Source organism: Podarcis tiliguerta (assembly GCF_965153285.1).
Source record: "Podarcis tiliguerta genome assembly, chromosome: 13".
NCBI lineage: Eukaryota > Metazoa > Chordata > Lepidosauria > Squamata > Lacertidae > Podarcis > Podarcis tiliguerta.
Genome location: NC_139546.1, coordinates 24,795,635 through 24,810,193, shown reverse-complemented (window position 1 = coordinate 24,810,193; position 14,559 = coordinate 24,795,635). Strand labels below are relative to the sequence as shown.

General features: G+C 45.6%; 1 protein-coding gene across 1 annotated transcript; it reads right to left on the bottom strand.

The window, feature by feature from the left end:
• Window positions 1-421: 421 nt before the first annotated feature.
• Window positions 422-12,670, bottom strand: CCR7 (C-C motif chemokine receptor 7). The gene is made up of 3 exons (XM_083408742.1): window positions 12,509-12,670; window positions 11,129-11,178; window positions 422-2,594 (listed from the first exon to the last, which is right to left on the bottom strand). Exons 1-3 carry the CDS (start codon window positions 12,516-12,518, stop codon window positions 1,518-1,520), a joined length of 1,137 nt encoding a protein of 378 aa, XP_083264868.1. The 5' UTR covers window positions 12,519-12,670; the 3' UTR covers window positions 422-1,517.
• Between the last annotated feature and the right edge of the window lie 1,889 nt (window positions 12,671-14,559).

The window sequence follows — 14,559 nt, the reverse complement described above, 5'->3', positions numbered from 1 at the left end:
TCTCTTGCGAGTTTCAAAGATCTCATAAGCTGCATCCCACAGTAACTCAGAGCAGGGCTTTTAGTGCGGCTGCCCCTGTTCTATGGAAGTCTTCCTGGCACCCAGGGACAGGTGTTCAGTAACTGCATTTCCTGGAAACAATTAAAGACATTCCCCCCCCGTTCCAACAGGCTTTCCCCAGCTGGACCAATGTGGGTTTTCCATGAGTTTGTCAGGCTTCCGGTCATGTTTTAAATGTACCTTTTGCGGTTTTAACTGCTTTGAATTCTCTTATATGCAAATTGCCAAGAGGCAGTGGTTTAGAAGGCAATTAATAACCCAGTGACGATGATGATGATCAATAATAATAGTAAGAGAAGAGAAGTTCCAAGGGAAGCACTTGATTCTTCTTGAAGGGAGAGATAACCAGAGGCTTACGGTGTGTCTGTTAATATTTTGAGTTTATTTATAAATGTACAAGTTGAACATAGGTGGAGGCACAGCTTAACCTTCTTACAAGCAGCAAATGCTACCGTCCCACAAAAGACTGCTAGAGAGGCAGCCCTCAAAATAGTACTTTCCTGAGTTCAAAGATCTCTTCTGAGTCCAAATCACTTACTGTGGCTTCTCTCCCCAACACAGACCTTCCATAACTTGAGGGAATAAGGAAGGTATGCTGCATCACCCAATCTCTCCTGGGTTTCTCCTACTTAGAACATATTCTTGTCTCAAGAGGCATTTGGCTCCTGCTGAGAGACCATTTCCTGAACATCACGAGCTATTAACATTCCTCTGACAAGTCTGAGACTCTGGACAGGTATTGCGGTAAGGGAAACCCCCAGGGATAGCTGTGTTCACAGCAATCTGCTAGAAAACACATGATAATATTCAGTAAGAGTAGATTAAATGGGCCCCTGAGCAGCTGCAGACTGTGTTTACCTCACCACCGAGAAATGACAGAGTGTCCCACAGACAAAGCTAGGGAGTGGCCCGTTGACCAAGTCCTGTGTGAGAAGGCAGTGGGCTTCACACAGGTACCTGGCCACTGTGAGAACAGTAATGCTGGACTAGATAGATAGGCCTTTGGCCTGATCCAACACAACTTTTCTTACATTCATTTAGGCCAGGGTTTCCCAAACTTGCGACTACAGCTGTTTTTGGACTACAACTCCCATCATCCCTAGCTAGCAGGACCAGTGGTCAGGGGGTGATGGGTATTGTAGTGACAAAAACCAGGTGGAAACCCTGATTTAGGCTCACTCTTCTAGTTCATAGGCAGAGTTTTGTCCCTGCCATCAGCTCACTTCCTTGAGATCCGTGAGCAACTTTTCTGCAGTCCACATCTCTTTACTCTATACAACAGTCTGAATTATGTGAGTTGATCTGTGGAGGAGGGGGCGGTCTGTTGGGCCCTTCAGGCAACTTGGAAACATACCCACTGGGTGAGATTCAAAGGTTCCAAGTGTCAATCTCTCATGCTGGCCAATGGAAAAGGCTGCTGTTGTGACACCAAGTTGACTGGCGGTCCATGGGGCCTTTCAGGGGTAGAAAGTGGTGGTGGTGTCAGTTTCCGTGGCAATGGAGCACCTTGTGTTATCCCGGTACGTTGACCACTGCCAGAGCTGCGCTTGGCTGATGCAGCCCAGGTTCTTGAGGAGCCGGAGCAGGTCATTGCGGAACTTGACACCTATGAAGGCGTACAGGAAGGGGTTGAGGCAGCAGCGGAAGCACGCCAGGCCGTACGTCACGTCATTGGCCACATCCATGCGCTTGATGACTTCGCATTCGCCATTGGTGTGGTTGAAGGCTGAGATGGTCTCAGCTAGAACGACGCCATTGTAGGGCAGCTGGAAGAGGACAAAGACCACCATCACGGCGATGAGGACCTTGATCGCCCGGTTCTTCTCGAAGCTCCGGGCTTGGAACAAGGTCCTGATGATGACGCAGTAGCAGAACGTCATCACTAGGAGAGGCATCAGGAAGCCAAAGAGCATCTGGCAAATTCTGATGCCGGTGCTGAAGGCCAGCAAGTTGTATGCTAGGATGCTGCAGCGTGGCTTCTGTTGGTCAGACTCATAGATGCCCCTGTGGACCAGCTCAGGGATGGCGAGGACGAAAGCTAGGATCCAAATGGAGAGGCAGGTGACCTTGCTGGCGAAAACTCTCTGGGACCGAAGCCGGTGGGCTGAGGGGGCCTGGACAATGGCGAAATACCTGTCGATGCTGATGGAAAGCAGCAGCAACATTCCGCTAAAGAAGCTCATCTGGCAGATGCAATGGATGGCTTTGCAACCAAACTCCTTAAAGACCCAATACTTTGCCGCGCTGAAGGCCCAGAAGGGGAGAGTCAGCAGGAAGAGGATGTCCGCTATGGCGAGGTTGAGGAGGTAGATATCGGTCATCGTCTTGAGCCTCTTGAAGTAGATGTACGTCACCATGACCAGGCAGTTGCCTGCCAGCCCCACAAAACACACAAGGGAGTATACAACGGGTAAGAAAACAGCACGGAATCGCCGGATCTCATCCTTCTTGCAGATGTCTGCATACGCATCGTAGTCAATCGTGAAGTTGCTATTGTAGTCATATTCAGCTGTCACAGTCTGGCTCATGCAGAGCTAGGAGGCAGATAAAACAATCAGTTACAACTTACATACTGGAGGGGATAACATCTCTGGGGCATTTGCCAAGTGATTCCCCCCCCAACCCCCCAGGAAGCAATCTTCAGATCAGGGGGCACATTCATTGAGGAATTATATCTAGGTATAATTGTTTGATTCGCAATTTAACTATCATGGCTTCTCAAAAGGATCTAGTGGTCTTAGTAGATCACAAGTAGATCAATTGTGTGATGCAGCAGCAACAAAAATGCTAATAATATTCTAGGCTGCATCAACAGAAGTATAGTGTCCCGGTCAAGGGAAGTAATAGTACCACTCTATTCTGCCTTGGTCAGACCACACCTGCAGTACTGTGTCCAGTTCTAGGTGCCACAATTTAAGAAGCTGGAATGTGTGCAGAGGAGGGTGACCAAGATGACCAAGGAACTGGAAACCAAGCCTTATGAGGAACGGTTGAGGCAGCTGGGTATGTTTAGCCTGGAAAAGAGGAGACTGGGAGGAGATATGATAGCCATCTCCAAATATCTAAAGGGCTGTCACATGGGGGATAGAGCAAGGTTGTTTTCTCCTGCTCTGGAGGGTAGGATTTGAACCAATGGCTTCAAGTTACAAGAAAGGAGATTTCGACTAAGCACCAGAAAGAACTTTCTGACAGTATGACCTGTTCGACAGTGGACCAGTTTCCCTCAGGAGGTTGTGGACTCTCCTTCCTGGGAAGTTTTTAAGCAGCGGTTGGATGGCCATCTGTCATGGATGCTTTAGTTGAGATTCCTGCATTGTCGGGGGTTGGGCTAGATGTCGCTCGGGGTACCTTCCAACTCTACAATTCTATGATCCTATGCAGGTGTCCTGGAGGTCATTGCCAGATGAGGGTGCTCTCAGAGCTATCTAGCCACACACACAGACTACAGTTCCAAGGATTTCCTGGGATGAGTGGATGCCCACTTTTAAGTCTCTAGGTTCCACATTAGATTAGCAGCCATTCACACGATTAGTAACTGCATTAAAGGCTGTTTAGAAAGCAAATAGGGGGTGGGGGACCATGAGCTCAGGGGTTCTCCAGATTGGGGAGGGAGGTGTCACAGAGATTGGAGGGTTCATGCCCCAATGCCATCATAGCTAGCCATTCACAGCCAAGAGTTTGATTAATCCTCTTTGTAAAGTCACCCAAGTTGGAAAGGTTCAAATGTGCACCAAAGGAAGCTTTTCTTTCAATGCAAGTCGCCAGTATGCTACTTAATAGTTTGATTACATTCCCTGTGCCTAGTTACAGGGAACCAGGCAGAGGGCCTTCTTGGTAGTGGCGCCCGCCCTGTGGAACGCCCACCAGATGTCAAAGAGAAAAATAACTACCAAACTTTTAGAAGACATCTAAAGGCAGCCCTGTTTAGGGAAGCTTCTAATGTTGGAAGCCGCCCAGAGTGGCTGGGGGGACCCAGCCAGATGGCCCGGGTATAAATAATAAATTATGATCATGATTATGATTATTAATAAGTGAGATGAACTGAAACTGAAGTGAGGACAGCCGTTTCCCTGCTGACTATCTGCGATGTAGATAAAAACCCTACAATACAGGACTGAGATTGGAGCAAATAAGAGCTACTCTGTCTGTTGCTCATCCCTGCAGCCCCAAGTAGAGAGAGTATTAGAGAAGAGGGTAAATAGTGTGGTCTCAAGAAGAACACTCTGCAGGGGCACTGGTGTGTGTGTGTATGTGTGTGTGTTGGGAGAACAGAAGTGGGTTCTGTGTTTTGGGGGCAGGCTTATAAGACATCTGTTTGGCTTCCTGTGCACACTTCCTTTCAAATTTCAGTGCTTGGCCCCAATCCAGATTTGTTTTGAAGGGCAAAAGGGTTAAAACACGCCTGCTCCCCATCAGATTCTCAGTATGAGCCCCACCATAGCGGCTAATTATTTAACAAATCTGCCGTGTAAGGAATGAAGACGTGAATAACGTCACACCCGGTTTGACCTCCAGGTCCCTTTCTCTCTGATTGACACTGTAGAACAGTGGTTCTCCATCAGCTAAGTACTACAGACCCCCCATTTTGCAAAAGCCAAGCTACATGGACCCCCTATTTCCGAAAACTTTGACATCTCTCTAGTAGATGGCACCACAAATCCCCTGGGTGGGTTACGTCGACTCCCTGGAGTCTGTGAGCCACCAGTTGGGAACCACTTCTGTAGAACCATTTTTTCTCCCACCCGCCAAGACAGGATGACTTCTACATAAAGGGAATTTTCAGTGTGCGACATTTGAAAGCATTTTTATTTTGCAGAAAATGCTTGCCACCTGGCAGGCATATGCTTACAGGAACTAAGCTTTCCAGGAATTGTTTAGCCAAGCAAAAATTACATTGCCAGAAAAAGAGGAAATGTATTGCCTAGAAATGTGCTGTTGACACAGACGTGCACACAAAATGCACAGGCTGATTTATATTTATAGATGCAAATGCAGAAATAACTACAGTGGTACCTCGGGTTACATACACTTCAGGTTACATGTGCTTCAGGTTACAGACTCCGCTAACCCAGAAATAGTACCTCGGGTTAAGAACTTTGCTTCAGGATGAGAACAAAAATCGTGCTCCGGCAGCCTGGCAGCAGCAGGAGGCCCCATTAGCTAAAGTAGTGCTTCAGGTTAAGAACAGTTTCAGGTTAAGAACGGACCTCCGGAACGAATTAAGCACTTAACCCGAGGTACCACTGTATTGCCATGTTCATATAGATGTGCTGAATATCTCTCCATAGAGCAATTCACTCTGATGTAGCTATCTGCACTGTGCCAGCTCAGTTTGCTGCCCTGGTGCTCCCACGTGATGGGCAATGCTGGGGCCCCCTCCTGTGCTCGCCTCTTAAAGTTTTTTTTTTAACCTTTAAATTGGACTTGGACTGGGCACCCTCTCCAATAAAATCGTAGAGTTGGAAGGGACCCTGAGGGTCATCTAGTCCAACCCCCTGCAATTCAGGAATCTCAACTAAAGCACCTCTGCTTTAAAAACCTCCAATGAATGAATGGGCAAGAGTGTTGTTGGCCCAGAAATGGAAGCAAGAAGAAATACCGACAAAAGAAGAATGGCAGACAAAATTAATGGACTACGCAGAATTGGACAAAATGACAGGAAGGATTCGAAACTGTGGGACCAGAGATTCACAGAAGATTGGAAGAAATATACGAATTATTTGAAGAGCAAGTGTAATAAAAAAATTACGCTAGTAGGACTACAAGAAGTTTTGTAAGGAGGAATATATGAAATATTGCAAAGAAGAGAGATATTAGTTATGATATTTTCATGTAATAGTGAAAGTAAGAAATGTAAATTAAGTGGGAAAGATTGGAAAATTTTCAGATGTGATTGATGGAAGTCAAAAAAATTGAATAAGATATAAAAGTATGCTTAATAATTGTTGTAAATGATATGTTAAAAAACTAATAAAAATATTTAAAACAAAACAAAACAAAAAAACCTCCAATGAATGAGAGTCCACCACCTCCCGAGGAAGACTGTTCCACGGTCGAATAGAGAATTGTCCTCAGTAAAAAGAGGCACATGGGGATCACTAAAATGAGTTTATGGCAGGGTTATCGACTTCGGGGTGGGGGGTGGGGAACAACTGATGCAAATCAATGGGGATAAACAACAACTCTATCTTTAGGGAATGTCTGCCATTTTCAGATGGAACAACAATTCATGACAGTGGTTAAAGTTTTGAAAATTGCCACATTTGGGCCTGTGAGATACCAAGGAGGAAATTCTGATTAGGACATGTGAGTATTGCCTTATGAAGGGTCACGTGCGATTGGTTCATTCCTTTTTGAGGATGTGGTCATAGGCAGAAGAGGCTCTCTTTTTCAAACTTGGAGTTTCTGACCCCACATAAGGACAATGTGATGTGCAGTACTTACACCAAAGTTTCCCAACGAAATAAAATAAAAATGAAGGATGCTTCCTTAGCTACTGGCACAGTTAACAGAGAGCAGAATCCTATAGCTGCCTATTTTTGAATTCAACAGGACCTGCTCCCAGGCAGTAGCTGGGCTACGGTTGTGTCTTAGGAACTGAGCTAGAAACCATGTAATTCCTGGTTCAGATCTTATCCCTATCATGAGCTCAGCAGGTGTGGGTGTTAAATGAGCCACTCTTTCTCAGTTCTTTATCTGCAGTATACAGATAATAACATTGATCTCCTGCCAAGGGCTGTTGTGTAGAGATTACAGTATTGATAATGTGGGTGAAACACCTTAAAACACTCAGAAAATGCTACATACATGCTAAACATCATGACAAAAAATGTTCGGGGGATGGTGGTGGAAATATTTCAAAAACAAAGGTGTGTCTGCACCAGCTGTTTCACTCACAATAAAAAGCTAACGGCAAAGGTAGTGCATGGAATTCCCCTTTCAAAGGTTGATGGACTCCAGCTCCCATCATCCTTGCTGGTTGGGGCTGATGGGAGTTGGAGTCCAACCCCATCTGGAGGGCACCCCTTCCAATATTCCTGGTTTATGTGATCTATACCTGGTCTTGGACAGCAGTCTAGATTAGGGTCCCGTTGCTGGGTTTTGCCCTGAGAAAAGTACCTGTTTCATTACATGGAGCGAATATTTTCTCCACTACATTCCTCATGGTGCCGAACCGACAGCACTAGGGACATGATCCTGCTGGCGAAGTTCAGAATGAGAAGATTGCGCGTGACTAAATCTAACGGAGAAGAGGCATCAGAACAGCCATTGCAAGTGATATGGTCTGGAGTGGCTATCTGTGAATATATTTACGGGTGGGAAAGTATATACTCACTCACTCATTTATTTATTTATTTATATTTCGCCTTTCCTCCAAGAAGCTCAAGGTAGCATATATGGGGCTGATACCCTGGGCGACCAGGGTTCAAATCCCCAATCAACCCACTCAGTCCACTTGGGCAACCCAGTCAGATGGGTGGGGTACAAAAAATAAAAGTACTGTTGTCATGATCATCTTGGGCCAGTTCCCATCTCTTAGTCTGCCTCACAGGGTTGCTGTGAGGATAAAATGGCGTGGGGGGAGATGCATGTACACTACCTTGAGTTCCCTGGAGGAAAAGTGAGCTAGAAATGCAAGAATAAATTAAGAAAGCAAGCTGAGAATGCTTGGGGAATTCAAGTTCTGCAAATTGAACTGCCCTGATTCTCACTTCCTAGCCCTAGGTGTGGATTAGGGCTTCATTCTGCTTTGGATTTTGCATTGCTTGGGATTTTGTGATGCAATTCGTGGCATTAAGGGGGGGGGGAAAGCAACTCCCCCAAAGCATGTGTATTTCTGACTAAAATACCTCTAGAAAGGTGTACCGTGAGATAAAATACGTATCAGCTAGGTACTTCGTCATAAAGCAGTATTTCAATACAAATTTTAGTGCAGATTAATGTGGGGAAATGGTGGGAAAGACTTAGGAACGAACATATGCAAAATTGACATGAACCCAAACCAAAAACACATCCATCCCTTGGTGCACCAATCTTTGGCAGCGGAGAAGGAACCATAAGGAAGGTCATTATGAGTTCTGTCATCGTGCGAAACCATAATTAGCAAAAGCCATGGTCTGTTCATGCACTTCAAACCATGGTTTCTGATTCAGGTTAGCTGGCCTCTCACAAACTATCAGCTCAGACATCGCACCAAACCATAGCTAAGTGTTCATCATCCCTTTGGTTAACTTTAGCATGATGTCTGCACTCTTAAGATAACAGGTTTTAAAAGCCTGTTTTGTGGTCAAAAGCTCTCCCTCCACTCAGAAAAGGGTGATTCCAAATCCCTCTGCCACTTGTGGGTGACCACAGCATGTGATCTGTGATTCATGTCTTTACAGTCCCTTACTATGTCACATGGGAAGCTGGTGTGTGTTTCCCTGACATTTGCACTGGAAATTCCAGACAATGAAAACAACACATTGGGGTTGCCCATTTTCAAAAGTGGAAGAGGCTGATATTCCAGGACTAAGTCTGAGCAGTGCTGGATTTACGTATAAGATAAACAAGCTATAGTTTAGGGCCCAACTCTCTTGAGGGCCCCCAAAAAATATAAAGGAAAAAAACACACCTGAATGTACATTTCCAAAATATAAGATAAAAAACAAATAAAATAAAACCTACATACAGTAAGTAATGGGCCCTGCCTGCTAGCCTGCTCCCTAAAATATCACCGGTTTGCTCCTTTCTATACATAGGGTAGGGACGCGGGTGGCGTTGTGGGTAAAAGCCTCAGCGCCTAGGGCTTGCCGATCGAAAGGTCGGCGGTTCGAATCCCTGCGGCGGGGTGCGCTCCCGTTGTTCGGTCCCAGCGCCTGCCAATCTAGCAGTTCGAAAGCACCCTTAAGTGCAAGTAGATAAATAGGGACCGCTTACTAGCGGGAAGGTAAACAGCGTTTCCGTGTGCGGCTCTGGCTCGCCAGAGCAGCATTGTCACGCTGGCCACGTGACCCGGAAGTGTCTCCGGACAGCGCTGGCCCCTGGCCTCTTGAGTGAGATGGGCGCACAACCCTAGAGTCTGTCAAGACTGGCCCGTACGGGCAGGGGTACCTTTACCTTTTATACATAGGGTGCCTACATTCTGCATGGACTGGTTGCATGGCAACATGTGCAAATGGCTTTAGATACAGCAGTACCTCAGGTTAAGAACTTAATTTGTTCTGGAGGTCTGTTCTTAACCTAAAACTGTTCTTAACCTGAAGTACCACTTTAGCTAATGGGGCCTCCTGCTGCCGCCGCGCAATTTCTGTTCTCATCCTGAGGTAAAGTTCATAACCCGAGGTGCTATTTCTGGGTTAGCGGAGTCTAACCTGAAGCATCTGTAACCTGAAGCGTCTGTAACCCGAGGTACCACTGTACCTATTAGGTCCATAAATTACCATGTAGCATATATTCAACACAAAAAACAGTGACAATTTGTTGTTGACAAAGGATAGCTGGGCATCTAAAGGACCCCATTACCTTCCGTAGCTTAGGGCCTCATCAAACCTAAATCTGGCCCTGAGTCTGAGATATGTTTTTGTTTCAGATAGGGGTAGAGGATGGAGATGGAGAAGGAACAGGGTCAATGGGAAGCAGGGGTTGGAGAAAGGGACAGGAACTGCTGGGGACTTTGCTGGTGTGTTTTGTTGCAAAAATAGCAAGGAGAGGCAGAGCAAAAGAGAGGGGAACAGGATCTGTAGTGAGGGAGGGAGGGAGAAGGGGCATGTACTGCACACATGGCGGGTGTGAGGAGTGGCAGAGGACCCGAGAGAAAGAACCACAGCGGGTTGGGAGGTGAACCGGCCACATAAAGTTTAAAAGGGAAAACACACCGAGCTCTGAGGCCTGCTAGAAAACCTTGCGGTGGGCTTGTGAGCGAGGTCTCCTACCACATCCTGTGGGTGGACCTGCAGAAGGAGCATCGCTCAAAGAGAAAGGAAGGAGAGGCAGCCCACCACCAAACACCTCCACCCTCTCCCTTGAATGTGTGTGTGTGCAAGAGAGAGAGAGTGAGAGCCTGTATGAAAGTGAGAATGAGGGAAAAGAGGAGCTCCAGAGTCAACCTCAGTTCACAACTTAGCAACACGCCTTTCTTCAGAGGTGGGAATAAAATGCGCCTTGAGATGGTTGCCCAGGAGGCATGGGAGAAGCTGTCCCTTTTACGTTTCCCATTTTTCCAATCTAAACTTCAGTTCTCTACATTTTGGCAATCTTAATAATAAAAATAATAATGTATTTATTTATACCCCGCCCATCTGGATGAGTTGCCCCAGCCACTCTGGGCAGCTTCCAACACATAATAATAATAATAATAATAATAATAATAATAAATAACATCAAACATTAATAGTAACAATCTGATCCGATATTTAAAAAATCACAGTAACTTTAAAAATAAACAACTTATATCCAATAAAGAGATATTCAATAATCCATTGGAATCCAATAGTAAGCAGTAAAATTAAGCATCAGCAAATAGTAATTAAACAGTTTACACTTATCAATTACAATAAAGAATTACTAATCTATAACCAATAAAATAGTCCTCATGAAAATTCGCCAGCGTTTTAGCGCAGATTTCTGCCAATGAGCACATTCTTGGGTATGCGGTTTTGCCCAAAATGCTAAGTTTTGCAATGCCCCCTAAAATCATTCACCTTTGTAGGTTATGTTTTAGTAATGTATGCACCTACCTGCACACTTGAGTATATGCATTTTTGTACACATTGCTTGGCTGGAGAACGGTTTGGCAAGATTCTGAGAAGTGTGGCTTTCAAAGGATGGCTGTGGTTTGGTGCATGTGTCTCTGCAGAGCATGCGGACCAGCTAGGCTTGCCTTTAAATGCAAGCCGAATCAAATTTCTATTGCCCAGTGGCCATTTGTCAAGCACCCTGAACTTTTAATCCTTATCATTGCCCAACTTCTTCCCTTACTGACATGGGAAGGTGGAGCAAAGGAATATGGATCAGACTCTGTATCAAATGACTTCACCCCACAGCAGCAGTGCTCAAGGGACACCGGCCGTTTGGGTCAGCTCCTTACCTGGAAAAGGAGAGGCAAGTTCAAAACGACGACCGCTCTCAGCTTTTTATCTAGAGGAGGGAAACACAATGTACACAGTGACACAGAAAACGGCTGGGACGACACAGAGGAGGACATGAAGAGAAGGCAGCCCTGCAAATTTAAGTGAAATATCATGGTCTTTCAGCAAAGTTGTTCATGCCCACTCTGAAATGCTTATAGAAAAGGCTGCAACGAGGACAGATCATGCGCTAGCCGTGATAAACAGGGCTGTGATTTGGGATTTATTTTCGTGAGGGGAGCAGGTGGTTTCTAAGGTTCAAAAGTGGTTTCACTGGATGGCTGTTTCGAAGGGGGAGTTGTAGACGATGGCGGCACCACCACTCCAGGCAAATTATATTGCTGGCAGGTGTGCCCCCGTCATAGCTGCTACTTCCCCCAACCCCTGCTCCGCCTCAAGGATGGCAGTTGCAAGGCCAGAATTGGCCCTAGGGTAGCAGTTGCTGACACCTATCCTATGGTCGCCAAAGCTTGTGACCATAAGACAGGAGGTTTGCAAGTCCAAAACTGCGCTTTGCATTGTGCCCAGAGGACTACAAAAAGCTGTTCCGAAAGCAGCTTTCCAAGCAAGCATGAGCTCTGCATCATCTTATCTAAAGCAGTTTGCTCAGTTCATTCCTTATTCCCCCCTTTGTGATTATTATTAATTATTATTATTATTATTTACAACAGAAAACAGAACTGACATCATTCAAACCAATGTTGCTGGGGAAAAATACATATATGTTTATTTTTCCTATCAAAGTGGCATCTCATTCAGAAGTATGTGCCATTGAGCATGCACAGAAAGCCTCACTTACCACTGAGTGTGTAGGTCCTTAGAGATTAGGGGCTTCCTGTTCAGAAAAGATAGTCTGAGCCTCTATACCCCCTGGCTTTAGAAATAACACACTACTTTGAGAGCTGGGTGGAGTTTATCTCTTTTAACAGAAGAGATTTTTAACATGAATAAATCAAAATACCACATTGTGGTCCTTTCCTGTGTCTTGTAATTTGAAATTTGGGCTTCTCCTAACAGCTGTCCTGGGAGCCAAGGCAAGGCAGTAAGTAGCACATTGTGTTCATTGAAACACACACCTTCCAAGGAAGGAGAGATGGCAGGGCTTTTAAACCTGATCCCCCCCCCCACTTGGAAGCCCTTGCCCCCATTCCCAGATGGGCGTCTGAGCACAAGGCTGCCATCATTTAATGGCAAGCGAATTCTACTCTGCACATGCCCAGAAACACACTGCCATTGTGCTTGTTTCCAAGTAGCCTTGGAGCTAGAAACAAGTTCAGAGGCTAGCTTCTGACTCAATTTGAACCCTGAAATTGAGGTTGAGAGAGAGAAAGAGGACTTACCTCTGTCCATGGCCTTTTGCTAACTTGCCACGAAACCAGACAATGACAGCTAGTGAAAGGGAGCTTAGAATGATGCTATGCGAAGAGCAATTTATAGGAACTTCCTTTCTTTTTTTTTTCTTTTTGGCTCAGCCCTCATACTCTTGCAAGGACGGAGCACATGATGCGTTGCGCTCAGAGGCTGAGATTTTACTTGCTGTTCCTTCTCCTGCCTGGAGCACAGCCTCACTGAGGGGGCCCTTGATAGCCTCAGGTGCTTCCTGCTGCCCTGAGAGAATGCAGATGGCCCAAGTGATAAGGAGAACTTTGCCCTTTTCGAGAAGAACAACCTGCAGAATGAATTGTTACTAGTCATCCTCTGGCAAAGGGTGAAAAATGGCTTTCTCTGTGGTCTCCGAGGAACAGGTGTCATATATATTTATAGTCTTACGAGCCCCCGCTTTTCACCCAGGAAGGCCCACAAAGCACGCAAGGACCACCAGAGGAGTAACTTGCCTCTGTCCCCAAACAGAGTTTTCTTTCTTCCAGGAACCAAACATTGGACAAAAAGGCACGCTGCCCACATCTGTGCCCCTCTATCTATTTTTCCTGGTGCTGCCGCAAAGTGACTTCCAGAAGAAGAATAAAGCAATACCAAAAAACAAACAAAACAACAACAACAACAAACGAGATTAAAGACAAACCCAGGGCACATGAAAACGCCATCCTGCACCATCTAGGTCAGGTTTATGCCTCATAAAGATGAGCAAATCTGTTCGAACTTTACCGAGATCTGTTAGGAGACTCCTATTCCCTTCCCAGAATTACAATTCCCAGCATTCCCTCTGATTGTTAAGCCACTTTAGAAATCGTAGCTCGGGGCAGGGGAGGGAACTAGGTGCCTCCCCGCGACTCTCAGTGTTAAGTTGTGGGTGAACATATCAGACAACACAGCGATTCTTCAAACAGCTCTTGTTTATTCACAGGCCAGAACAGAACTGCACTGAAGGGTTTAGCCAGCCTGCTTATACAGTGGTACCTCGGGTTACATACGCTTCAGGTTACATATGCTTCAGGTTACAGACTCCGCTAACCCAGAAATAGTGCTTCAGGTTAAGAACTTTGCTTCAGGACGAGAACAGAAATCATGCTCCGGTGGCGCGGTGGCAGCAGGAGGCCCCATTAGCTAAAGTGGTGCTTCAGGTTAAGGACAGTTTCAGGTTAAGTACGGACCTCCGGAACGAATTAAGTACTTAACCCGAGATACCACTGTATAGAGCTCCACTAAAACACAACTGTAACAACTTTCTGTAACTATCCAATCACTGAACGTCACTTTCAATCCCTTAATTGCATATGTGGACCTGAGTGAAAACTATCTACAGTATCCCCCTGCTGACCCAGGGTGAGAACTTCAGTACATAACACTCAGCATCCCTTAACAAACTACAGCTCCCAGGATTCTTTGGGGGAAGTTGTACATTTAACCAACATAGTTAAAGCAGCAGAAGTATAAGAAGCAAGGCCAGTACAAGAAAAGCAACTCAGGTAACATATCAAAGGCTTCGGGAACTGGAAATGTTTTTGCCTGGATTAGAAAAGGTCTCAAGTAGGGATTTATTGTGGCATTGTATGCATTGTGCCTTGCAGTTATTTTTTTAAAATCATAGTTTAATAATTATTGTAATTGTTGAGAGTGAATTTCTGTTTAATTATTATTTGCTGATCTTTTGAGAGTTAATTTTATTTCTGTTATAAGAAGGTCTCAGATACAGAATAAATGTTCATAAATGTCCAAGGCAAACACATACATAAGTATATGTCAGAGACGTGGCTGAATCAAAAGCCTGGGAAGTGTCTGACTCTGGAGATGAGGGATTGCAGCCACAGACAGAGCAGGAGTGGGTTAGTTCAGCCCCCCTTCATCAAGAGTTCCCAGACTCAGATAGAGCAGCAGACTCGGAAAGATCACAGGCAGAGGGGTGGAGGAGATAGATGGCATTGAGGAGGTTGCTATGCAACCAGGAGGGAGGCAGCATTTAGAGGGCTCTTCATTTGAGAGTGGGGGGGGA

Coding starts and splice junctions, on each gene's coding strand:
- CCR7 (XM_083408742.1), bottom strand. Junction 2,595..11,128: donor ACTTGCCTCTCCTTTTCCAG/GTAAGGAGCTGA, acceptor TCTGCCTCCTAG/CTCTGCATGAGCCAGACTGT.